The 26,995-nt window shown below is 41.9% G+C and overlaps 1 protein-coding gene across 3 annotated transcripts in view; it reads right to left on the bottom strand.

The window, feature by feature from the left end:
• The window catches only part of GRM1 (glutamate metabotropic receptor 1), a 168,953-nt gene that overhangs the window by 57,082 nt on the left and 84,876 nt on the right, over nt 1-26,995 (bottom strand). For all 3 annotated transcript variants that reach the window (XM_053382111.1, XM_053382113.1, XM_053382112.1), the window contains exon 4: nt 1,929-2,164. In XM_053382111.1, the coding sequence (XP_053238086.1) occupies nt 1,929-2,164 (236 nt within the window). The remainder of the gene's footprint in view (nt 1-1,928; nt 2,165-26,995) is intronic.

Here is a 26,995-nt window from a genome sequence, read left to right as displayed (position 1 = left end):
AGAGGGAGGTGTCACCTAGACCCAGGGGACACCATGAGACTTGCAGAGAGTACAAAAAGGGTTTTAGAAAAAGAAAAAAGGAAAAACCTAAGGGGGGAAAAAATCCCAAACAACCTCAAATAGCCCAGTGAAGGCTAAGTATGCACAGTGGGCTCAGAACACTGACAACACAATGGGGAAATGAGAAATCAGAGAAGAGAAATGGAGCAACTGGAACCCTGAACAGGGAGAACTCCACACTTGTTGCACATCAATGGCTACTACCCATGATAGTTACGTGATGGGACAGAGTCAAAGGGTTTCTGTAAAGGGACAAAAAACAGGAGAGGTCCTTAATTCCTTGCCAGGAGTCCTGAGAAATCACTCCTGGAAAGAAACAGCATATTAAAGTAAAGTGCCACCGTGATAGGGATGGGTGAATCTGTCCATTTCAGTTTCACTCTGCTTTCCATTTTCCCTTTCCCTCAAAACTTTATTTCCATTTGCCACATTTCTCCACAAGTCTGTGAATTTTTAAAACTCCTCATGAAAACTCACCAACATTTTAGTCCTTGTTATTTATCAGTTTGTTGGCATTTTAGTACTAATGTACACATTTTAATATGCGATTTTGCTGAGTACACCTGCACATTGTCCAAGCAATTTTTCTAAATGCAGGGCATACAATGCCCCCTGAAAACCCAAATTATATATTTTTGAACAAGCTTTTTTATTTGCTCCTTCTGTCATTTCCACCCCCTCAGTATGGGGGCACTTGCTGGTTGGGGGGGGGACACCTATCCCAGTGGGTTAGAAGAGCTTTGGCCATTTGTCATGCAGAACAATCCTACTGGTGGTAATGGGGAGGGGGGAGACCTGGGGTGCCAAGCCCACTCTCCTAGAGATCATAGGATTGTCTCTAAATAATAACAGGGAGAGACTGCACCTCATTGGTAGAGCACATTCTTTGCATGCAAATGGTGCCAGTCAGGTTCAGTCTCCCTAATATTCAGGAAAGGCTAAGATAGATTCTCCTGTAAATTTCTGGAGTGCTGCAGCCAATCAGTATGGACAATATTAAGCTAGATAGATTATTGGTCTGCCTTGGCATAAAAAACAATTTATTCAGTTGGGAGGAGGGATAGCTCACCAGATATATTATAACCTCACTGTCTTTTTGACATTTCACTGAAAGCAGGTTTTTGTTTGCTTTGCTTTCCCCATGTATGTAGCGGGTGTGTCCACTGGCTCTACTGCACAATTAATTTTAAAATGGCTCTTGCCTGCTTTCTCACTGCTTTAACAATGTGCACACAAACAGCAGGATAGATGCTCAAAGGCAGTTTCAGCACCATGTGCGAAAGTCTGAAAAAATGCCTCAGGCCTTGTCGGCAATCAAGCCAGGTTTTCACTCTATTCTCCTATTTTACCACCTGCAAATTCATTTTAGAATCAAACAAAAACTTCTGCTTTGCTGCGACAGGAGAGAAAAACCAATTAAGAACCGGTTAAACAGAGCCAGAGGACATCTCAGGCAGCCTTCCCCCAACATGTGGTGCTCTTCAGATGCAGCTGGATTACGGCTCCCATCAGCCCTGACTCTTAGGCCATGCAGGCTGGAACTGATGGAGACTGGAGTCTAACAACATATGCAGAGCACCACGATGGGGAAAGTCCGACCTAACACACCAGTTAGATATCCCATCATTGAACAATCACCTCTGGAGTGCCAGGGGCAGAGTTCCTCGGTTCATCAAGGAACAGTCGAGATTGCCCCATGTTGACACAGCGTCTTGCCTACCACCCCACCATGATTTGATGGGGTTTCCTCCATGATTTCATGTAGGCTTTTACTGCGATGCACAAGCAGGAAAAAGAGAAGACACATGGGCAGGGCAGGGCAAGCTCTTGTTTGGAAATTAATAATAATAATATATGTATATATTTACCAGTGCAGTTCTTTTGAAAGTTGGGGTTCTCTAGAGGATGTCCTGGAATGCGACACTGGAACCTGTGCTGCCAAAATTCTGGGAACCAGGGATTGCGCGTGTTGGTTTCCAGCCGTATTTTCAAAAAATAGTCATCGAATGACACGACGTCCGGAGACTGCAGCTTGATTGTGATGCCCCCATTTGCTTCAGCTTCGTACCCTTCGATGACTTCGTCTCTATCTGCCCATCCATCACTTAAAAAAGCAAGGGAAAGCTATTAAGAGGGAGCCAAAAGGAGGAAGGAGAGCATGTCAAAAGGCATCTTGATCTTGTTGAAGCAGATGCCCCTTAGCAAATCAAAAGGTCATTTCAATATGATGTATTAGAGGAAACTATGAGAATATATGCTTCGTCTCCCACATCACCTCTATGTAATATAACTTTCTGTTATTTATCTGGCTTGGTACAGCACTCAAAATCACTTGCAGAAAATTAGACTTTATAGAGATGGTGGCTGATATACTTTCTGTAGCAGCCCTTTTGTAGCCAACAACACTCAAGAAGGGAGTGTTAACTAGTCTGCGGAAACTTCAAGATGTGCAGAAGTATTAAAGATAATGGTGGGAGTCCTAACTTGCTGCTTAAGTGGGAGCAGGGATGGAAGACACAGGGCAAGGGGCATAGAGTGGAGTATCCTGGAACAGGGCATGACTGGCTGTCTGGAATCCTGAACAGGAGCACTATACAATGCAACATTTTGTTGTCGTCCCCACTTGCAGTACTGCAAAATTTTATTCTCAAAGTTTCCAACTCCCAGGCCCAAAGAAGTGCTCAGCTACATCCTTGCTAAAGGACACCAGTCCTTGTTCGCTTACACTGGTTGCCAGGGCATGTTTAAGCCCCATTCAAGGTACAGGTTTTCATCTATAAAGCTGAACATGGCTTCAGACAAGCATAAGAACATAAGAAGCGCCCTGCTGGATCAAATCAACAACCCATCTAGTCCAGCATCGTATTCCTCAAGTGGCCAACCAAACATCTATGGGAAGCCCACAAACAGGACATGAGCACAACAGTTCTCCCCCATTCATGTTCCCCAGAAGCTAGTATTCAGAAGGATACTGCCTCTGATACTGGAGATAATATGCAAGCCATAACTGCATTTATTAGATTCATACCCCACCTTTCCTCCAAGAAGCTCAAGGTGGCATATATGGTTCCCTCCCCCTTTTGATTCTATCATCACAGTATCACTGTTGGGGGTGTTAGGCTAAGAGACAATGACAGGCTATTGGTCACCCAGTGTGTTTCATGGCTGTGTGTCTATTAATTTTGTGCTGGTTTAATCCTCCAAAAATTAGTCGAATCCCTATTTGAAGCCATCCAACTTGGCAGTCGTTACTACGTCTTGTGGTAGTGAATCCCATAGTTAACTATACCCTGTGTGAAGAAGGACTTCATATGTCCTGAACCTTCCACCTTTCAGCTTCTTCACTTGTCTCTGAGTTCTAGAGTTGGGGGGGGGGTTCTCTGTCCACATCATGCATAATTTTACACACTTCTATAATGTCCCCTGTGATTTGCCTTTTCTCTAACTAAAGACTTTCCTCATAAGAGGAGCTGATCCATCGCCATGATGCTTTTGGTTGCTCTTGTCTGCACCTTTTTTCCAGCTCTATAATAACCTTTCTGAGGATTCAAGCGCAACTCATGAAGGCGATGATCTAATTTAAACCAAACACAGTGGTACCTCGGGTTACAAACTTAATTCATTCCAGAGGTCTGTTCTTAACCCAAAACCGTTCTTAACCTGAGGTGCACTTTCGCTAATGGGGCCTCCCGCTGCTACTGCGCCGCCGCCGCACGATTTCTGTTCTCACCCTGGGGCAAAGTTCACAACTTCGAGCAATTACTTCTGGGCTAGAGGAGTTTGTAACCCAAAGCATTCATAACCTGAGGTACCACTGTAAGGACCAAGGCACAAATACAAGATGGGTGACACCTGGCTTGAGAGTAGTACATGTGAAAAGGATCTAGGAGTCTTGGTTGACCACAAACTTGACATGAGCCAACAGTGTGACGCGGCAGCTAAAAAAGCCAATGCAATTCTGGGCTGCATCAATAGGAGTATAGCATCTAGATCAAGGGAAGTAATAGTGCCACTGTATTCTGCTCTGGTCAGACCTCACCTGGAGTACTGTGTCCAGTTCTGGGCACCACAGTTCAAGAAGGACACTGACAAACTGGAACGTGTCCAGAGGAGGGCAACCAAAATGGTCAAAGGCCTGGAAACAATGCCTTATGAGGAATGGCTAAGGGAGCTGGGCATGTTTAGCCTGGAGAAGAGGAGGTTAAGGGGTGATATGATAGCCATGTTCAAATATATAAAAGGATGTCACATAGAGGAGGGAGAAAGGTTGTTTTCTGCTGCTCCAGAGAAGCGGACACGGAGCAATGGTTCCAAACTACAAGAAAGAAGATTCCACCTAAACATTAGGAAGAACTTCCTGACAGTAAGAGCTGTTCGACAGTGGAATTTGCTCCCAAGGAGTGTGGTGGAGTCTCCTTCTTTGGAGGTCTTTAAGCAGAGGCTTGACAACCATATGTCAGGAGTGCTCTGATGGTGTTTCCTGCTTGGCAGGGGGTTGGACTCGATGGCCCTTGTGGTTTCTTCCAACTCTATGATTCTATGCTATTCATACACAAACATGTTTTTCCAATAGGGAAATAATCCTTTGCCTCCTGTGATATTGTCAAGGCAAATTGGCTGTGCTAAAAACGAGAAAGAATTCTAAACCCTTCCAATACAGACGGACATATTTTTATTGGTGATATTTATCTGATAAGACCCACTTTAATGCTTTTCAAATGAATCACTTGGGTGAGGAGCTTTTGACTTTGTAAAGGTTAGCTCATAAACTCTTTGGATCATAGTTTAGTGGTTTTCTCCAAATCTTTCTGTTGTCCCCCAGAGACTAATAGCTTGGAGTTTAATTTAAGTGCAAATGCAAGTCAGTCTGCATTTAATTTTTAATGTGTGTGGTCATGTTGCTAAAGAAACAGATTATGTTGGCATCTTAGAAATGGCGGCATCCTTGTGGAATGATACCAGCAACTCTTTCTGTCCCTTAAAGAGCTTAATCTGCTTGCTTCTCAAAGCAGCAGAGTGCTACAAAAATCAATGAGACTTACCATAAAGAATGTACAGCTGACCTAAGCTACAAGATAAGGAGTTAGTTGCAAGAATTGTTCCAGACACCCAGGAGACAAAATGTACATGGGTTCCATTGTAAGGGTCAATGTGCAACCTTAGAGTAAATCTGGTGTAAAAACAGATCAATGCAGGCAGAACTTCATGAAGATTTAACTAGTCTTTAAGCCCTAAGGGCATCTATGGTGATTCTCTCACTCTGCTTATAGTATGAACCTAATCAAAACTGCAGTCAAGGAATTGGTGATTTCAAACCAATATTTAAAGAGGAAGCTTTCCAGGGCAGATCTATGGTCAAACCCTGTCTAGGTTGTTATTTACAGTGCAAGCCCATGCAACCCTCTGCTCAGAGTAAGTCCGATTGCATTTGGTTGACCTTACTCTCTTTGCAAGTATACATAGAACTGCAGCCACACTCACGTATAAAAGCATTTGCATGCTGCTTTTCAAGCACAATAAAACAATTTAATACAAATTAAACCATGTCATACATGAAAAACAGCAGCAGAATAAAAGACAGATTTCAAAAACTTAAGTGAACTACAGATGTTTTAACAGAGAGTGGGCTGCTAAATCTTTCTAGGAAGTGAGTTCCACAATCTGGGAACTTGAACAGAAAAAAACAAAGGAATTCAGGAGACCTTACTTGTTCTTTTAAAGCTATAGGGCTTTGCAGAGTGTCAATAGTTAAATGGTGGTTAAAGTGCGGTCCTCACCAGCTAGCATGGCCAATGATCAGGGATGATGGGAGTTTTATTTATTTCAAAAAGATTCAGATACCACTTGATTGCTACTGACAGGTAATAAAATTGATGCGTGTGACAAAATGGGCAGCCACACTCAACTCAGCTGCTGCCTATTTTTCTTTTGGGATGGCTCCTAATAGGGCACTTCACTGACCCCCCCCCCCACTACCTCTTCACCACCACTCATAATTTCCTTTTAAGTTCTCCTCTGAGTAGGCAGTCCCAATTTCACTGTCTTTTCCTAAAATTTTATGTAAAAACTTCTTTTTATTTGCTTTCTGCTTACTTTTTGGTAGGAAGTTGCTAGACATGAGAGGCTAGCAAGATGTGCTACCAAGGTATATTTTTGTGTTTTTGAAAATGGGAAAAATATAAAACATATAAAGCATCCCAAAGACTAAATAGTCCTAAAATTTATCTTAGAAACATGATCTTTGGGATTAGCCCTCCTCAACTATTGTTTCTCAGCATCCTTTCTTCCTCCCTGCAATCATTTTTTTAAAAAAGTATTTCTAGTCTTGAATGCAAAGCTGTTAGCTCTGCCAATCAGATGCAAGATGCTCACAAAAATAGTACAGAGTCTACTCAGAAGTTCGCCATCCTGAGTTCAATGAGGCTTCATCCCAAGAAAGTGTGCATAGGATTTCTGCCTAAAATATTTCCCCAGGCTGGGGGGGGAGCTTCAAATGAAAAAACCAAAAGAAAGGCGGGGCTTAGTGATTCAAGAACTGTTAAGCTATAATAAAGAATTGTACCATTGGAGACTGGAGTCCCTTACCGCCCCATTCTGGTAAATCATTTCCCCACCAATAAAATATCAGTTTACAATCCTGAAATCTCAACAGTCAACCTAAAAATACCTATTAAGATTAGGTAAAATAACTGCACACAAGCCACTAATCCACGTTTAAAACCTACAGAACTAGCTCGTTTTGTCATAGGGTAACCTTGTAGTTTTGCTCTGAATCTGGCAATTTGTGCAACAATTAAAAGTACTGATGCTCGGCGAGGGCGTTGAAAGTGTGAAGGCAGAGAGGTTGCTTGGAAGGGACGTGCGTGTGTGGGCGGAGAACCAGCAATCGCACTCCTCACTGTCATGAAGAAAGAGACAACCAACTGTTTTCGTTGCTGTTTCACAGTGCGTTTGCCACAGTCAAAGTGGCTGCCAGTTTTCTACAAGCTGCACTTGTTTAGATGCCTCATGTTGTATAACAACAACAACAACAATGTATGCTTTTCACAGGCATTTTTTTTTAAATCCAATACAAAAAGAAATGGTGCAAACCTAAGGATTACTCCCTGTTGTTTTGGATTAGGCATAGCTTCCCACTGGCACCATTTCATTTCATAAAAAGGAAGCCTGAAGGGGTTTTCCTTCTGTAGTGCGCTACTAGGCAGCAGCTGGTATTTCTGTTTGTTTCCACTGTTTGTACTGATATACCTGAAATTGAATACAATTATAGATACCTCCCAAGCCAGTGCTTGGGCCTCCATGCTTACTTGTCGAGTGTTGCCTTGGGGGCAAATTGGCAAGGCGTAACTGCCCTTTTCATCGACCTGCCCTCTGATTTAAAGCATTGCCAGGGTCTGTGCGAGCTGCTCATGATGCTGAGTTGGATTGTTTGGCTTCCTACTGGCTTCCTCTAAGCCAATACTGAGTGTAGAAGCTTGTACGCCTCCCAGCAAAGCTTTGTGCAGCATAAAGTTTAGGAAGGTTCAAGGTTGCAAGGATCTTAAACTTCCAGGCAACTCTAATACTTCAGATCTAGGGGCCAAATCTATATTATGTGCAGCTCTAAAGGGACGTGGGTGACGCTGTGGTCTAAACCACTGAGCCTCTTGGGCTTGCCAGTTGGAAGGTTGGCGGTTCGAATCCTTGTGACAGGGTGAGCTCCTGTTGTTCTGTCCCAGCTCCTGACAACCTAGCAGTTCGAAAGCACACCGCTGCAAGTAGATAAATAGGTACCACTGTGGCAGGAAGGTAAACGGTGTTTCTGTGCACTCTGGTTTCTGTCACAGTGTTCTGTTGCACCAAAAGCAGTTTAGTTATGCTGGCCACATGACTCGGAAAGCTGTCTGTGGACAAATGCCAGCTCCCTCAGCCTGAAAGCGAGATGAGCACAGCAATCCCATAGTCACCTTTGACTGGACTTAAACTGTCCAGGGGTCCTTTACCTTTACCTTTACCTTATGTGGAGCTCTATGACAAAAAACCCTCGGCAGCTCCAGAGTAAGGGCCACATGCTGAGGAAAAGGGGGGGGGCGGCGGCAGAATAAGTTAACACTTTTCCTCCACATCAATTTACTAATTTAAAAAACTTAATAGATGTGCATATTGGCTGTGAGCACAGGTGACTGTTTTTATATGTTTGCAGGTGCTTTTATATATTATTTATTCATTTGCTTTTAAAAGTGTGTTGTTTTGCTGTAAATACCCAGAAATCAACATTGGATCTCTCATTCTGTTAGTCCAAAAGCAAGCATATGTTCATCAAGTCACCCATAAACATCCATTTGCTCTTAGACAAATAGAACAAGAGATTTAAGTGTTGAATTCTGGTATTTACACAGATGATAATAAGAGCAAATACAGTCATATTATTAGTCCTGTTGTAAAACTGCAGGCAGAATTTTGCTCCACGAGTTGCATAGTTCTGATAAAAGTCAGTCATATTTTAGTAGGATTTATGTTCCTTCAGAAAACCAAACCTAATATATTACAGTGATAGTGAATATGGCTCACTTGGCCCAGATACAGCATATAAATGGATGGTGTGTCTGAATCTGCATTCTTAGTACTATTAAATAGAAGTAGGGCACTGCCCTGAAAAAGTCACACTGAAATTAGCAATCAGTCAATGTGGCTGAAGGTGGCTGTGGTTTTAAATAATTCACCCATGAAGAAAATAGGCTCTCATGGGAAAATCAGCAACTTTCTATCCTAATTATTTTAAGAATGTAATAGATGTCCTTTTTTGGTTCGGATTAGTGAGCTTCAGTTGAAACACCATCAGTATTTTAGGAAGTAGTTAAGAATATTAATGTAATATTAACTTTTTCTTCTTTCTTTGTTTAAGAAACAATAGGGTCACTTAAGCAAATGAAAATCCCTCTTCTTACAATTCTCATCTTTCCTATGCAAATATTGTCTGGGATCCAACCACTTGCAACTAGTTCAACATTAAAAAAGGGGGGGACGTCTGCTTCTTGATGAAGATACCTGCGCAATTCATAAGATTCCATGACCTTGCACCGTGCATATTTTGTAATTTTTAAGCATGCATGTAGATACTTTGTGATGAATGGAATTGAACAGCATTCCTCTCCAACAAGTGGATGACAGGATTCCCTCATAAACAGATATTTCAGGGTCTCACTTCTTATACTTCCAACAGATATTTCACAAACCATGAAAAACATAGGTTATGACTTGCAAGAGTATGACAGTCTGTTTTGTAAATATGTACTCAAGAATCAAAAGTACCATATGCACTTCATATATTAATTTTCATAATGCATTTGTATCGGCCTATCACACCAGTGTCATCTTGGAATTGTTACCATGAGGATCCCTGACACTGTTAGCATTTTCAGCATTTTGTAGGAGTGACTGCTATGCTTGTATATTAGCTGTTCTCAAGGATGCCTTCCATAGCACGTCTTGGTAAACGTGGGCTCTGTAATCCATGCTCTCACAGTTAACTGTATAGATGTTTTCTAATCAAGGTACATCTAGGTGATCCCAAGCCCTCTTTATTAGAGCAAGTCAGCATTGTGTGATTTGCTTACTGACAAATAGCCTATTGAAAATGGCCAGCACATTTTTATGGGAACATGAAGGAGACACTCAGTATTCAGGTCTGGGCAAGGTGACTAGAGAGGTCAGCTCCTGGCACATTTGGTAATGGGAAAGTCAGGGAAACAATAGTAATAATAACTCTGGACAGCTTCCAACAAATATAAAAGCATAATAAAAAATCAAACATTTTAAACTTCCCTATACAGGGCTGTCTTCAGATGTCTTCTAAAAGTTTTATACCTTGGTTCTCAAGCTTAATCTGTTCCGGGAGTCCATTCGACTCCTGAAACCATTCAAAAACCAAAGCGCAGCTTCCGATTGGCTGCAGGAGCTTCCTGCACTCAAGCGGAAGCCGCGTCGGATGTTCGGCTTCCAAAAACATTTGCAAACTGGCACATTAACTTCTGAGTTTGCAGCGTTTGGGAGCCGATTTGTTCGGCAACTAAGATGTTCGGGAACCAAGGTTTGACTGCAGTTATTTATCTCCTTGACATCTAATGGGAGGGCATTCCACAGGGCAGGCACCACTACCAAGAAGGCCCTCTGCCTGGTTCTCTGTAATCTCACTTCTTGCAGTGAGGGAACACCAGAAAGCCCTCAGAGCTGGATCTCAGTGTCTGGCCTGAACAACAGGGATGGAAACACTCCCTCAGGTATGCCGGGTCGAGACCAAAATGCTTTTCATGAACAGTGGCAACCTGCCCTTTAGGAGAACTTAGTAGTACAGTGGTACCTTGGGTTACATACGCTTCAGGTTACATACGCTTCAGGTTACATACACTTCAGGTTACAGACTCTGCTAACCCAAAAATAGTATCTGGTTAAGAACTTTGCTTCAGAATGGGAACAGAAATTGTGCTCTGGCGGCGTGGCGGCAGCAGGAGGCCCCATTAGCTAAAGTGGTGCTTCAGGTTAAGATCAGTTTCAGGTTAAACAGACCTCTGGAACGAATTAAGTACTTACCCTGAGGTACCACTGTATGGCTATGTAAGGGAAATTGTTCTCAAATTTCATGTTCAGAAAGCATTATTCCCTCCTCAGAATTAGTTTCATGTGCCCTTAGTGACTTCAGCATACAACCATAACTGACTGACTTAGCATTGTAAGGTCCTAATGTTTATAATTGTTTGGAGCTAGACTTGTCATATTGCAAAAGGGTTCCTTTCATTTGTAGAGGGGACAAAGAGCCAGAAGAGGATTCGGCTGGAGGAGGATGGGAGTGGGAGGCAGTTGTTACTGATTCTCTTTTTCCCTTGCAACCACTAGTTCTACCTCCCTTCCAGAGGATCCTCCAGAACAGCTTTTCATTGCCCACAGGATGGTTGTAGAATTTGTTGGAGGGGCAGAAATCACTCCCCACGTCCTCCACTGAGACAGCCTCACAGGCAGAGCTCCCCCACAGTTAGTCTGGATCAAATGGTATATAGATTCTGATTGTCTAGGGTCATATAATGAAGGAAAATGAAGCCCTGCCTAAGGGGGGAAAAATAGGATGGCAAATCAGAAGCAGGTTGACCTTATCTGAAAAACATTTTCTCTGGTTTAATGCCCCACACAAAACATTATCTTTGCCAGAAACAGGCAAACAATTGGCACAGCCCTAAACCTCCTGAGGTAGCTACCACAATTCAGTTCAAGACTATTCATGGGAGTACACACAAATTCTAGTAATTTGGATGGTTACATAAATCATTCAACCGATTTACAGAAGTAACGCCATGAGACTTCTGAACCCCCTAACACCACATGAGTAGCACTCCAGCTGCAACGAACAGCTTGTGGAGACTTTTCAGATGAATAACTGAAGAAATGTGAAGGTAGTTCAGAATAATGAATTCATCTGAGAGTTTGGCAATCTGTTCATATGTAAATAGTTGTGGGAAAAAGAAGTCAAAAAGCATTTCTCTTATATTTATCTTAGCCTTTGCAGTCCTTCTGTCACCTGAACAACTGTTGCTTTGAACAACTATAGCACACAGAGAGCTCAGGCTTGTTTGTTTTATTTCACGTACACATGGTTTCTTTTCTGAGTGCTTTCTGCAAAATCTAAGATGTTGGCTCAAGCAAAATTACACACACACATGTCTAATAATATAATATATATTATAATATAATATCACACACACACACACACACACACACACACACACACACACACACACACACACGAAGCATAGCTCAGCTGCAGGTTGTGTTTTATACTGTATATGATTAATAGCAACCTGTCTGTTTCTTATCCAACATACAGAGATGATGAATAGCTCACTCAGTAGAGCATGAGACTCGTAATCTCAGGGTCATGGATTTGAGCCCAATGTTGGGCATGAGATTCCTTCATTGCAGGGAGCTGGACTACATGACACTCAAGGTCCCTTTCAACTCTACAGTTCTATGTTTCTATGAATAAGTATTATTATTATCTATTATATGCCGCTTAGATGCCAAAATGCTCCCAAATGACTTCTAGAATGCACCCATATTAGTATGCAAAAAAGCAAAAAAAAAACCCCCACAAAACTTCTAATATTGTACAGATGAGTAGACTCTAGTCCACAGAAGGTTATGCCAAAATAGAAGTTGTTGATCTTTAAGGTGCCACAACACTCTTTGTTGCTTTTGCTGCAACACAGCCAACTTTCTGTCGCTGCAGAAAAACATGAACAATAGTGCAGGAGCCCCAACTATGCTTGGGTGAAAGCTTCTCTAGGTCCCCACTCCCTGAGAGGTTTGGAAGGCGGCAACACAAGAATGGGACTTTTCAGTGGTGCTTCCCTGACTGTGGAATGCTCTCCCCAGAGAGGCTTGCCTGGTGCCATCATTGCATGTCTTTAGGCGCCAGGCAAAAACATTCCTCTTTTGGCCATTAAATAATCTATGGCCTGTTAAAGCTGCATAACTAGTGTTATGGTTATTTTATTTAAAAGGTTCTATTACAGTGGTACCTCAGGTTAAGTACAGTGGTACCTCGGGTTATGTACTTAATTCATTCTGGAGGTCCGTTCTTAACCTGAAACTGTTCTTAACCTGAAGTACCACTTTAGCTAATGGGGCCTCCTGCTGCTGCTGCTGCGCTGCCGCCACACAATTTCTGTTCTCATCCTGAAGCAAAGTTCTTAACCAGAGATACTTTTTCTGGGTTAGCAGAGTCTGTAACCTGAAGCGTATGTAACCTGAAGCGTATGTAACCCGAGGTGCCACTGTATTATGCTTTATTATTGTGCTCAGTAAAATGTGTTCTTAATGTTGTATACCGCCCTTGATAAAAGGAGATATATAAATTGAAAATAATAATAATAATAAGAAGAAGAAGAAGAAGAAGAAGAAGGAAGAGCTTTCACTAAGTATGAGGTTCTGCAAATGTGATTATGTGATTTGCTCAGTAAAATTTCAGCTTAAACACGATCCCAGAATGCATATGCTGTCATGTTTCAAAACAAAAGGTGCATTTAAAAAGGAGGGGGTGAGAAAAGGGTTATTGTTTTAGCTTTATTGTTTTAAATTGGAAGGACTTCCTTCTTCTATGGCAATTTCAGGGCTCTACAAGGCCCAGCTTGGCAGGGAAGCTCTCTTCAAGGGCAGAGAAGCACACAGTTCATCCCAAAGGCATCCTCCAGGGATGCATTTGATAAAGGAGATCTATATCTGAAGATGACAGGGAAGAAATTGAGATCATACAGATAGAAGCTGGTAACAGCCACAAGTCTTTGGGGACTGGCTGGTTAATTACAATTTAGGATACATAGTAGTGAGCTGTTAAGCAAAAGAAGAAATGTTCTGTCATGTAATGTACAAATGCTGGAAGTCTAAAACAGAGAGGTAAAATCCCTCAGCACGTTTCCAGCTCAGCATCCATTTGTATGAATGAGGGGCAAGCAAGTACAGAGCATGGATAAGTTGCTCCCTTGAGGTAGATGAATGTCAATGTCTGCCACTGATTAATACCTTCGAAACTGGCTGGAAGGAGAATAGTCGGTGGGCCTGGCCATTCCAGCACATAAATAACAGAGGAACGACAGAGCTAATTCTCTGAACACATCTAAGAAGGTAGATGTCTTTTAAGAGAACTAAAAGCTGTCCTACAGAAATTCTATAAATATTGGACGTGCAAATAATTGACGGGCTGTTCAGTGCTTTGCTTTTTCCCATTGAAGTGAATGGCTGCCATTCATTTCTAAAGCATAAAGGCACGATATATGCTCAGGGAGCCATGGAACAGGAGCCAAACCTATCCTCATCCAGGATCCCTGTAGTTCATAAACACACCTTCCCTTCCACAGCCCATCATAACATTCAGCATTTTATTAGTTTTATATATTGTGGATTAATTTATCAGGCAAGTTTACACATCTATCTACTAAGGAGCAGCGTGTGCTACTAATTTATGACAATAAGCAGATTATTAAGTGGAAGAAAGCCTGAGGGGTTTGAAATCTGTGAATTGTGATATCTTCACGCTGCATTTTGGGTCGCCTCATACAAGGTGTGAGCAATTTCTGAGATTAGAGGGAAGGAGACTATGTAAGTGCTGAAATATTTGTTTACACAGTCAATTATGCACGCGCTGTGCCTGTGAAGAGTTGTAGATAACACTCCAGCATTTGTTCAGAAATTATTTCTTATCTAGGACTGTGTATTTGTCTTTGGATAAGCCCAAGACAGCACCATACAGGTATCAAGCACAAGTAGCATGACACTTTTGGTGGCAAGCCCAAGTGCAGACTGATGCTATGTTGGTGCTTTCTTCTGCAAACCCTGGAAATGCAGAAGATGTCATCTATGTACCAGGAACTTTAAATGCATGTGCATTTAATGCATGGGGGGGCAGGGCTCCCAGAAATTTGTATATAAGCATCAGGGACTGGTTGGACACTGGGGAGTGGTGGCTGGATTCCCATGAGTGGGCACTGAGAGAAGGGGGCTTGGAGACTAAGGGATCAGTGAACTAGATGGGGGGCTGTAAGACCCAGGAGATGAGAGTCAGAAGGTGCAGGAGAAGGTGCAGGACTGGAGAGTGAAGGACAGGTGCAGAGGGAGGAAGAGATAGGCCAGGCTGGTGTGGTGCCAAGGACTTCCTCACTTCCTCCTTATGCTCCTACTTCTTCTCCACCGTCACCCACAACCAGAGGAGGATTGAAGCAGGAGGAGCAGGAGGCTACACGCAAGAAGTCCTCACTTAGTTGTGTGCTGTTCTGTTGTGGCAGCTGCCTCATTGCATGCACACCTAAGAGTAGCTGAGAAATGTAGGACTGGTGGACATGCCTTTCGCTAACTTTTAAGGATACTTTTGAAAATAAAGAGTTAATTCTTCACTCTGGACATTCTTGCCTGACAGCGTTGTGGCAATGAGTGTATAAAGACACGTTTACAGAAGGTACATTTATTACACTTTGTTTGTGGTATTAAAACACACATACACCATCCACTTGTGTGCATGCAGCAACTGCATCTTTTTTATTATTTTGACAAAAAATAAAGTGTGCACCCCACCCCCAAGACCATTCCATTGTAACTATCCAACCTCCCAAAATTGCAACACGTCTTGCGATGGTGTGACGCCTTTCCATTTTAACAGTACAGATTCTACAAACACCTTCCATATCTCCTCAAAATTATTTCTCCTGCTTATTCCCCGTCTTACCTTAATGGCACATGTTAACTTATCATTAATAGCTCTATCAGCAACTGCATCTTTTCTAAGCTTTGGGAGAGGAGAGAAAAATAACCTTTCTGAGATGAAGGCACAGAAACCTGCACAGGAAAGTATGAATTTTAAACACAGTACAGTGGTACCTCTGGTTAAGAACTTAATTCGTTCCAGAGGTCCGTTCTTAACCTGAAACTGTTCTTAACCTGAAACACTACTTTAGCTAATGGAGCGTCCTGCCACTGCCCCGCTGCTGCATGATTTCTGTTCTCATCCTGAAGCAAAGTTCTTAACCCAAGGTTTCTGGGTTAGCGGAGTCTGTAACCTGAAGCGCCTGTAACCTGAGGTACCACTGTAATTGCACAGTACTGTACACAGTTACTGTAAAGCCTTAACCAATATACAATAATGACATGTCATAAAAATGGCACTGAGAGACAGTTTGGTGCAATGGTTAGAGTGTTGGACTAGGTTCTAGGAGACCAGTTTTCAAATCCCCACTCAGTCACCCTACTGAGTGACCTTGGACCAATCACTGCCTCTTAGTCTAACCTCCCTCAAAGGGCTGTTGTGAGAATTAAATGGGGGCAGGGAGAACCAAGAATTCCGTCTTGAACACCTTGGAGAAAAAGTGGCCTATCAAAGGAATAAATAAATAATAAAAATGCCACAAGTGTACCTTTCGTTCCCTTTCACTTGTAATTAGCATTGAGTGTGCCATATACAGTGTTATAACTCTCCTGTTACTTTCTGAACAATGTGACAACCCATTAGCAAACACCTCCACATATATATGATGTAGTTGGCGAGCCAGAATGGGCAAGCCCTGGTACCCTCTCTCCATCATCTCAGACCCCCTTCCCTTACCTCACAGGGATCCAGCTGCCCCCATGAGAGGCATCAAAAGGCAGACATACCTGCAAGGCCCAATCACTGAGTGAGGCAGCTAAAATACCATCTTTGGATGGTATTGATGGTAATTCCAGGGGCAATTTAAACTACATTTCTTTCCTGGCACTCCACCCGTTCACCTTCCTTCTTGGCATTTTATGTGCTGGTTATTTCAAATAAAAGCCACCATTGAGTAAAGCATTTATTCTGGTTTGTATTAAAGGAATTTCATGGACAGCTAACATGGATGCCTGCAGCTTCTGTCTTTCTCTGGTACCGAGTCTGTTTTGCCTTGTGGCTTTAATCAAGTGAAGCATCCTGGGGGTGGGGGGAATACAGCCATAGAGTTTCACTTATTGTCTTCCAAATGATGTGAATGGTTGCAATGGGAAAGATTATTCTCTTTGTTTTGCAGCTGCCTAAATAATGTCCAGAGATAACTAAGATTATTAAGTTGTTCGGTGAGATGAACAGAAACAGAGCTGTCCGGCTATCCCCAGAGAAGTCCTCCCCCAAAGGCTCCATCTACAATGTGGAAATAAGAATAATTGTAGGCACTGGAGTGTGGATAGATTAGTCTGAAGGTCTTTCCATTTTGTCTAGAATAATCCAGTCTAATTAACTAGCTCATTGTGATCTTATTGCCGTGAAACAAAAAATACGGTACATTTATAGTAGTGAGCTCCTTCTAAAATAACGGGAAATTGCTTTGTTGTTGCCGCTTGTGCTGAGATATCTAGACTAGGCCCTCTACCCTGGTTTCATTCATGCACACCAAAATGAGGTAGCCCTAGCTGTTGATGTCCACTTATTCTTCTGTGCAGAGGATGCTTTTGACTGTAGATACAGAGGTGCCGGATTTTGGTTCTGGTTGATTTTTGAGGCAAATGTTACCATTTTGAAGGAAAGGTGACTGCTGAGAGTGAAAGTAGTATCTTTAAGCTTGCCATAGCACCAGGGTGGAATGCTGTGATGAGGCAGAGGGATTGGGTGTGGGGAGAGGGGAGAGGAACCAAGAGCAGAGGAGAAGGGACACTGAATCATTTTATGAGACTATATTTAAAGGTCATTAACATTCCAGGCTACATTTCATTTTAATGTCCAGTGTTTTCCTTCTCAACAATTCACCCCACCCCCACAAACAAGCTGCTTTTGCCTCTACCGGAGAAAATACTGCATATATAGAAACCTGTATGTTTTCCTTTCTATGCAGAAACACAAAAGTTCATGAAGGTCTGGCCCTGTTATCTGCCTGAGTAGGAAACTGTCTCAGAGCCCCTCTCTTTGTCATACACATTATCCGACACCATCACATTATAAATTATTTTGCCTCCACCAGTTGTAGCCAGTGATGTGGGATAGAAATGCATAGTCTAGTAAAGCAGGAGTCAGTGTGCCGCTAGTAGCAGAGTACCTGAAAGGAGCAGAAGAATTTCCCCTTCCCCTGAATTTAAAAGGGGAAAGTATATAAATCTTTTGAATGCAAGTTGACTGGACAGGAATTACTTCTTTGTTCTGCATGCCACCTAATTACAGTTGGCGCTAAATATATATCTAGCTGTAGCAATCTGTAGTCTTCATTCTGCTGATTACAAAGTACTCTGGCCATAGCCTGGACTAAACCAAAATTTGGCTGAGGAGCAAAAGCCTTAAGGCACTGGGAGCCAATGCAGTCCCAACCATAAGTCATTCTAATTAAGCTATCATACTTCTCCCGGACTCCTCAGATGTGATATAACCAGTGAGGCTAAACTCAATTATTCCTTAATGATCAGCCTTGCAGGCAATATGAAGCTTGCTCCAAGGAAGGACACTATAGTAAACTTCAAAATAAAAGGAGATGAATATTGACAAAAGACTGAGTTCAAAAGACCAAAGTTGGGTTTTTTCTCCTTCTCTGATTGAAATACTTCCAACCTAATTTATAAATCAAAAGTCTTTGTACTAATGATGAAAAAATACATCACTGAAGAAGAAAACAACAACATCAACAACAGAGAAATCAGTCCAGCATCATCAAATGGTACCATGAAATGTAAACTGAGAAATCTTATATATACCGATGTGTGTGTGTATATATATAATGGTACCATGAGAAAAGAGATCCAGGACTATTTTTAAAAAAGGCTTTCAGGGGGATACAACCTAAGCAGGGACTGTTCTAGAGACTGTAAATGTCAAATATGAACTAGACTTCAGAAAATATCAGCTGGATATAAATACCTTCTCCTTGTGGTATTGCTGAAAGTTTGAAATTAGCAGAATAAAAGTGACCCAATATTTTTTGAAAGTGACCTGGAAGACAACTGTTTGAGTTCCTAAGACATGTAAATGAAGCACAAATAAAACACAGGCACAATGCAATAGAAACAATTCCACAAATACAGGACTGATGATTTCATTACTAACATTTGCAAACTGTTCTGCAACTCTCCGTATAGCTCCTATTATGTATTCCCACAGAGACCTGGCTCACACATAATGCTAAACTATGGCATGGTGTTATATGTAAACCCGGCCCAGGAGCCATGGTTTGTTGTTAGCTTACACATTTTGGTTTGTTTTAACTATGGTGTGACATTAGTTAACCATAGTTTGTTTGGACAACCCCTCCCAGATGCTCACCAAACTACAAAGGCATGAGGCAAGAGCAGCTGGAAATCAAACCAACATTTGGAGAAACAAGCCATGCTTAGTTTGTTCATCTGTGGAACAATCCATGGTTAATCTGTGGTTCTTCAGATCAAAACTATGGCTTAACATTATGTGTGAACAAGGTCAGACTATATAATAGGAATTTAGGGGAGAGTTAAAGAATGGATTGCAAATGTTAACATATTTGTGATTTTGAGAAATACCTCACATTTGAAATTCTCATGTATACTGAGCTCTTTCAAAGAAGTCACATTAGAGATGGGTTGTGTAACTAAGCTTTATACATCTGCTAAACACATCATCATGGACTGAATGCCAGGACGTACTCTTCATCATTTTAAAGGTGTTGGAGAAAATAACACTCTACAGTGGTACCTCGGGTTACAAACACTTCGAGTTACAAACGTTTCAGGTTACAGACTCCGCTAACCCAGATGTAGTACCTTGGGTTAAGAACTTTACCTCAGGATGAGAACAGAAATTGCGCAGCGGCGGCGCAGCAGCAGCAGGAGGCCCCATTAGCTAAAGTGGTACCTCAGGTTAAGAACAGTTTCAGGTTAAGAAAGGACCTCCGGAACGAATTAAGTTCTTAACCAGAGGTACCACTGTATTCTAATCCGTAAGCAGAACAGATGACTCTGAATACCAGTTGCTAGGACTCACAGGTAGACAGAGTGCTGCAGCACTCATGTCCAGCTTGCAGGCTTCATACAGGTATCTGGTTGGCGGCCATGGTGCAAACAGGATGCCATTGGCTCATCTTATTCTCTTATCAACCCAGTTCTTAGCTGCATAGGGAGAAAATATAATCTCTTCTTCCACCCCTACTGGCCCTGCCTTCTAGGCTGCCAACCAGATGAGAGAGCATTTATTTGGCATAGAGCATTTCTTTTCTTTCCAGAGTTGCATAGAATGTATAATTTTGCCAGCTGCAATTTTTCTTTTCAATGCAACCCTTAGAAGTACAGAAGCCTTCCCCAAGTTTGGCTCTGGCACAGCTAGACAGCTAAAACTCCACACTGATTCTGTTTCCAAGCTTCATGAGTTAAGTGAATATACATACGTCATCTGAAAAGGGCTTGTGGGGATAACATTGTTGGTCTCTAATATATAAGGACACATGATTATTCATACTCAGAAAAGAAGGGATGTGTTGTCTAGATTTTTGAGGACTTTGCATTTTGTCTGATGTGAATTTATTTACATAGCAGTTTAATCTTCGCTTTGGGGCACCACCAGAAATGTCCATTTGCTTTGTTGTCTGAAGTATAGGTATTTTGTTTCCCCATAGAATAAAATTAACAATTCAGTCCACAAGGGCAACATAACAACTGCAGATTTTGGAAAGGGTAGTAGTAAAAACTAATGAACTGGAGACTGGTTGTCCACTTCCTTTAACTCTTTGTTCTAGACTTCCTGAAACCCCACTGAGTCCACTTAAATGTTCATTGTTTAAGTGGGAAGTCTGCTCCAAATCTGTATCCCTGGCAGAAACAAGAAAATAGCAATAATAATGACCTGTTTTGCCCCAAGACTCTTTCCCCTGCTGGGAGGCCTGTTAACTCACACACACTCCTTGCTTTCAGGAATAAGTATGAGGATGTCTATCATTAATCCTACAAACAAAACACCATAAAGCACACACCACAATTGTCTCAAGAACATCCTTTGAAGGTTGATAGGTGGTTGCCAAGAAAGCCAGTAATCCCGATGATTGAGCCAAAACAACACCATTTTGAACTTTTCTGCATCACCACAGAAAAGAAATAAAGCACATCTGGAGTGGACAGCCTGCATTTGAATTCCTGACTCACTGGGAGAATTCACAGCAGGAATGTTGAAGACAACACACACACTGAGAGAAAATTATAAGGTATGAATATCGTATTGACTCTTTCCCAGTTTTAAGAACCTCAGCCTTTGGCTATTCAGTCACGGACATAGAGAATTAGAAACCTGGTAGGAAGAGCATAGTCCTGACAGAAACATTTTTATGGGACTTCTGCCTAGAGGTTTTATAGGTCTCAGATGCTAAATGTTTCACAATATTTATTTCAATTTTTACTATAGCTTTTAGCTATTAGGCCATAAGTAACATGCAAAAGTAGAACTTGCCAGCTACTGAATCATTTACTATTTAAAATCTTCCTGTTCCCCGCCATAGTCTATCTCAAAAACCAGTTGTTGGAGCAAGCTGGATTTCAACAGTCATGAGAATTATAATGGAAAATGAGTGTGCTGTAGCAAATGCCTACTGGGCTCTACAGTAATCTTCAGTCCATGTTCAATTTCTTGCATGAGTGAAATGCCTCCTGAGGTATGATGCTAACATATTGTGAACATTTGGGCATGTTATGCACAGCAGTTAATTCCAATCTTTTTAGCTAGCGTCTCCTTGCAGCCAAGCGGGCCTCACTTATGTACTATATACTTTTAAAAGTTCAAGAGAGACATCATTGGCTTCCGATGGAATGATCAACAAAATATTTTCTTCCATAGGCAAGTGAATGTGACCCCTCTCTAAAATTATTATATTCTTTAACCAGGTGTTTTCCACAATTGGTTTTAAAGGGACTTCTGGTTTCAGGTGCTCTTTCAGATGCTCAGTGTATTGTAATATTTAGTTCTGAGATGCTGCTGAAAAGGCAGCCCTGCTTCATCTCCCCCTTCCATAACATCCCATACAACTTATCCTGTGCTCTGATGACATTATGCTATGTTTGTCTCCAGCCTCCAGCCAATAGCATTCAGTGGGATCCCCGCTTTCACTGCACAGCACAATATGAGCAGAAGTAAAAGGAGAACTTGGAATGACGTTACCATTTCCACCAGCAGCCCTGTGTTCCTTGTAATGTTTTATCTCAGCTGAGACTTGTGAGCCACGGGATGCTAGTCAACATCCAGCCTGTTTAGTAGACATGACAGCTAATGGTCCACCCGTCTGAACTTGTCATCTCCCCTCTGTATACTTACAAAGTGTTTAATATTTGAGCCAGATCCAGGAACTGGACAAGGAAAACATATTCTTCCGGTAAGGAAAACATACTTACTCCTCTACGATTCTCACTCCCCTCCCAAAAAACTACTTGCATTAATTATAATCATGCAGTCACATGGGTGAACTGAATGTGCAGAACTTTAAAAGGGCAAAAGAAAGGTTCACCCACCAAAACGCCCCTACCATTTAATTAATGCTAGTTAAACAGTGGTAAGCTTTCTCTGTGAAGTACTTTAAATGTCAGCTTTAATCTTTGGATTTTATTCCAAAGCATTTCGCTTTATAGCAAAAAGAAACAAAAAAGGCATATGCCTTTCCTTCCTCTATTTTTTTCTTCTGTCTTTGTATCCTTCCACTGGGAATATGTGTGTTTGTATGTGTGTTGGGGGGGAGGGGGAAAATAAAAATAATCACTCTATTTTGTTATGTATCATAAACTCCCATCAATCGTACAATTAGTCTTAGTTCTGCTGTTTGCAGTTGAAAATGTGCTGTTGCATGTGTTTCCCTTTTCCTTCAAAGTTTTGGCCACTTGAAGGAAGTGAGAAAAAGCTCCAATGCAGTACCTGTGCAACCTTACAGGGCCAGGCTTGGGAAGAGTCCCAAGCCTTGGGAATAGGAGGGCAAGGCAATTTCAGAGAAACTTCCTAATGGACTGAGCTAAAGCTTATGCAGAATACCTTTTAATAGCCTGTGTAAACCTTTCCCAAGGTAATATGATGGGTCATCAACTTCTTTGGGGATCACTTGTAGCCGAGTAAGACTGTCTTCCATGAACATGGTCTTAACACTGAGTCCGTAAGTGACTGTGGAGGCCAATTCTAGATCCACACGTCCTTCCACAGTGGGGACACAAGTTTCCATGTGGGAGTTGATCAAGGTGAGGGTTGACCAACATGTCTTTCTCTTAACACATTTATCCCTTTCATCCTGAGTTCGAGCTTCTTCAAAGTCCATGACACCTTTGGTAAAGGATGTTCTTCAATTGGGGCATTCGCAGGCCAGTGTTTCCCAGTTGTCAGTGTTTATACTACATTTTTTAAAGATTTGCCCTGAGAGAGTCTTTAAACCTCTTTTGTTGACCACCAGCATTGTGCTTTCCATTTTTAAGTTCAGAATAGAGTAGTTGCTTTGAAAAACGATAATCAGGCATTCGAACAACATGACCAATCTAACAAATTGATGATGAAGAATCATTGCTTTGACACAGGTGATCTTTGCTTCTTCTAGTACACTGACATTAGTTTGCTTGTGTTCCCAAGTGATATGTAAAAATTTTGGGAGACACCATTGATGGAATCTTTTGAGGAGTTGGAGATGGCGTTTATAAGTGGTCCATGTTTCACAGTAAGATTTGTAGTACAATAGCTTTGTAAACAAGTGTTTCGGTTTCCCTGTGAATGTCCCAGTCCTCAAACACTCTGCACTTCAATTGAGAGAAAGCTTACAGAGCTCAGGTACAAGTGTCAGCCCTTGTGGAAAGATACTTGCCTAGGTAGGAGAAGTGGTTGACATTTTCCAATGTTACACTGTTAAGTTGGATTTGTGGTGCTGCAGAGGGGTTGTTTTGTGCTTGTTTGTGCAGCACTTTGGTTTTTTGGATGTTGAGCAATAGGCCAAGCCTTCATCTGGGACCTTCATAGGGTAGGTCCATAGCTCAGTGGTAGAATATCTGTTTTGCTTGCAGAAGTTCCTAAGTTGAGTCCCTGGCATCTCCAGAAGGGGCAGGGAGAGAACCCTGCCTGAAAGCCTAGAGAACCACTGCCAGTCAGTGTAGACAATATTAAGCTAGCTAGACCAATGGTGGAACTCAATATAAGTCAGCTTCTTATGTTGCTATATCCTGGCTTGTCCTCAGTAGGAACCCACAAGGTGAGGCCATAAGGCAGCTTGATCCTCAGCACCTTGGATAGCTCCAAGTGCACAATTTGCTGAGTTTTGCCTGGGTCAGCTATTTATTGCCTGCCCAGATTACCCATTGCTTGTCAAACCAACAACCATTTCACCAGCATTCCAGTCTTTGTCCTAACATTTCTGCCTTCACTTTTCTTTTCTTTGAAGAATGTCCTTCTACGACTCCTCATTATCAACAACTCTGTCCACTTCGTTCTATTCTTTGTGCACATTCAGAAACGCAAACATGTACATGTGATTTTTCAGGTATGGACATTTTCACATTTTGTTATCTGCCTTTCATCACTTATTTGTATTTTAAGTACCGTTAAGTGTCAGAAGAGGAAATACCTAACCAACCTGACTTCTATGGGCCACAGGTTTTTTTTCCATTATTATTATTATTTTTTGGAGGGTGAACAGTCTCTCTCAGGAGGCTGTGGATTCTCCTTCCTTGGAGGATTTTAAACAGAGGTTGGATGGCCACCTGTCATGGATGCTTTAGCTGAGATTCCTGCATTGCAGAGGGTTGGACTAGGATCCCTTCCAACTCTACAATTCTGTGATTGGCTAAGTGAACCCTTACTATATTTTCTACTCAAAAACCTGAAACATACAAATCGCCCTTGGCATTCCTCTTGCAGCATAAACAGGGTGAAGCTAAGATTATAGCAAGGCCATGAGTCATACTCTAAATATTCTGTGTATCATAAAGGACACTGTCAGTTCAAGTTCAGGCCTTATTTTTAAAAAATCTGCTTAATCAAAGCTTGAGGCAGTAAAAAAAAACTTAGTTTATTTCCTCCACTCACACCCAAAGCCTCATGGGGTATAAATGTTGATTTAAACATCTCTAGAAGAAACTGTACATCATTATATAATATTGCATGTTATCAAATTGCCCATAATCAAGCCATGGCTCATACATTTAGTGGGTGGCAGCACATAAATGGTGTGGTGAAAAAGCAAAACAAGCTCTTAATAGCACCATGCAGAAAGTCTTCCTTGTCAACTGGTTTCCTCTACATCAGGCATAGGGCCTGAATCTATCCCAAGTAGAATTTATGTAGAGCAGGCAGAGGCAAACTCGGCCCTCCAGATGTTTTGGGACTACAACACCCATCATCTGTAGCTAACAGGACCAGTGGTCAGGGATGACCACACGAGTGGGAAATGAAAGGACTAGGGCTGAATGTGGCCCTCCAGACATCTCAAGCTGGCCCTTGGGACTCTCTCCAGATCACTGGCATGTGACCTCCAGAACATTCCCTTAAAGAGAATGTAGCCCATGGCTTGAAAAAGGATTCCCAACCCTGCTAGTGTGGTGTAGTGGTTAAGAGTGGTAGTCACATAATCTGGGGAACCAGGTTCGCATCTCCGCTCCTCCACATGCAGCTGCTGGGTGACCTTGGGCCAGTCACACTTCTTTGAAGTCTCTCAGCCCCACTTACCTCACAGAGTGTTTGTTGTGGGGGAGGAAGGGAAAGGAGATTGTTAGCCGCTTTGAGACTCCTGAAGGGGAGTGAAAGGCGGGATATCAAATCCAAACTCTTCTTCTTCTTCTTCTTCTTCTGCTGTTTAACTTCCTGCTCCTTCCACATATTATTGGTGCTTCTTAATTGTGTGCCCTCTGCACGTTCCATCAACAAACATCTATTTTTCACCTCAAGGTCACTGCAATGTGAGCCCAGTGTAGCATCTGCATGTGCTATATAATGGTGCAGATGGAACAAAAATGACTTGCTGTCTGGATGACATATTGTCAGCAATATGAATTTAGTAGTGCGTGTATATATCAAACTCTTTGAAACCGCATGAAAGCTCAGCAAATGCTCAGTAAAACACCCAAAAAGGACAATATACTACTGACATGTCTATTTTAAATAACAGGTCTTATTCAGAAACATCAGTTTTATATTATCTTCAATCTTTTAATGCTCCAAGCCTGCTATGAAGGTTCTTAATAGTTGCAACAATCTCCAGCCCAGTAAGAAACAGATTTACCATATACCAAGTTCAATGGCACTTACTCCTGTGTAAGAGTGCAGAGATTTGCAGCCTTAGTTACTTCAAATTACTGCTGTGGCTAACCTCTACTTTGAAAACACTATAAAAAGATATTTGCCACTTTCCTCCATCATCCCTTAGGGCAGGGAGCAGGGGTTTGTCTTTTTCTGGTATCAAAATAATTAAGAGGTGGCAAAGTGGTGGGTATTCTTGCTTGAATCCCTTTAAAAACTTTGCCACTTCCTAGAGGTCCTTCTTTCTGTTGGCTGTGTTCGCCATGCCTCCTGACAGGACTTACAAAGTGAGGTTGTCTAGAGTGCTACCTGCAGAGTTCTGAAAAGCTCTGTTTTTTCATTTTTGTTGAAGCAGAGCAACATAGGCTTTTTAAAAGAAATTTAAAGGAAACTCCTGACTTTTAAGAAAATACATCCACTGCTGTGCTTTCACAAACAGCAACAACAACGACACAGAGCTTTTCAGTCCTATGCAGGGAACATTTTTGACAGCTTCACTTCTTGCAAAGCCCATGGATCTAGAGAAACACAGAGATTTGATAGGGGGGCATAGTGCTGTATCCCCACAGAAACAGAGCACTCTGTAGCTTTGTGTCTCTGTAGCTCAGCCTGACTCAGGCATTGAGCAGAGTCGAGGAAGAAGGAGCTCCCAAATTACTCCAGTTTATCTTATTATTTTGTTCCCCCACACAAAATCAATGTATACAGCTACTGAATATATTACAGGCCATGCTTTGTGTCCTAAAAGAAAGAGAAACCACCAACATGTCTCAACTCTAGGCAAATGTACATTCCCCGTACATAAGGTAAACATAAGGCAGCTGGGCAGACAACCGACTGTCCTGCTTTAATGCTGTTGTGTCACTACAGCTGGATAATGGAGCACAGATCTCAGGTCCTGCTGCTCAGGGACCTCTCAAATAACTGCAAACTCTTCAAGTGTCCCTATTTTCCAGGGACAACCAGGTTTTATGGAAGCTGTCTCGGTTTCTGATTTATCCCAGAATGTCCCTATTTTCATCAGAAATGTTGGAAGGTATGGAATGATGTCCTTATTTTCATCGGAGAAATGTTGGTGGGTAGGGAGATAGGTGACCGCTGAGCCAAGTAACTACACAACCTTTAGAAAACAACTTAACCCAGGCCTGTATAGGTTTTTTTTTAATGTTTAATGTTTTCTTATTTTTTATATATGTTGGAAGTCTCCCAGCTTGGCTGTGGCATAAT

Source organism: Podarcis raffonei, chromosome 3 (genome assembly GCF_027172205.1).
Source record: "Podarcis raffonei isolate rPodRaf1 chromosome 3, rPodRaf1.pri, whole genome shotgun sequence".
Classification (NCBI taxonomy): Eukaryota; Metazoa; Chordata; class Lepidosauria; order Squamata; family Lacertidae; genus Podarcis; species Podarcis raffonei.
Note: the sequence above shows the minus strand (reverse complement) of the source record. Positions and strands in the feature narration are given on the sequence as shown.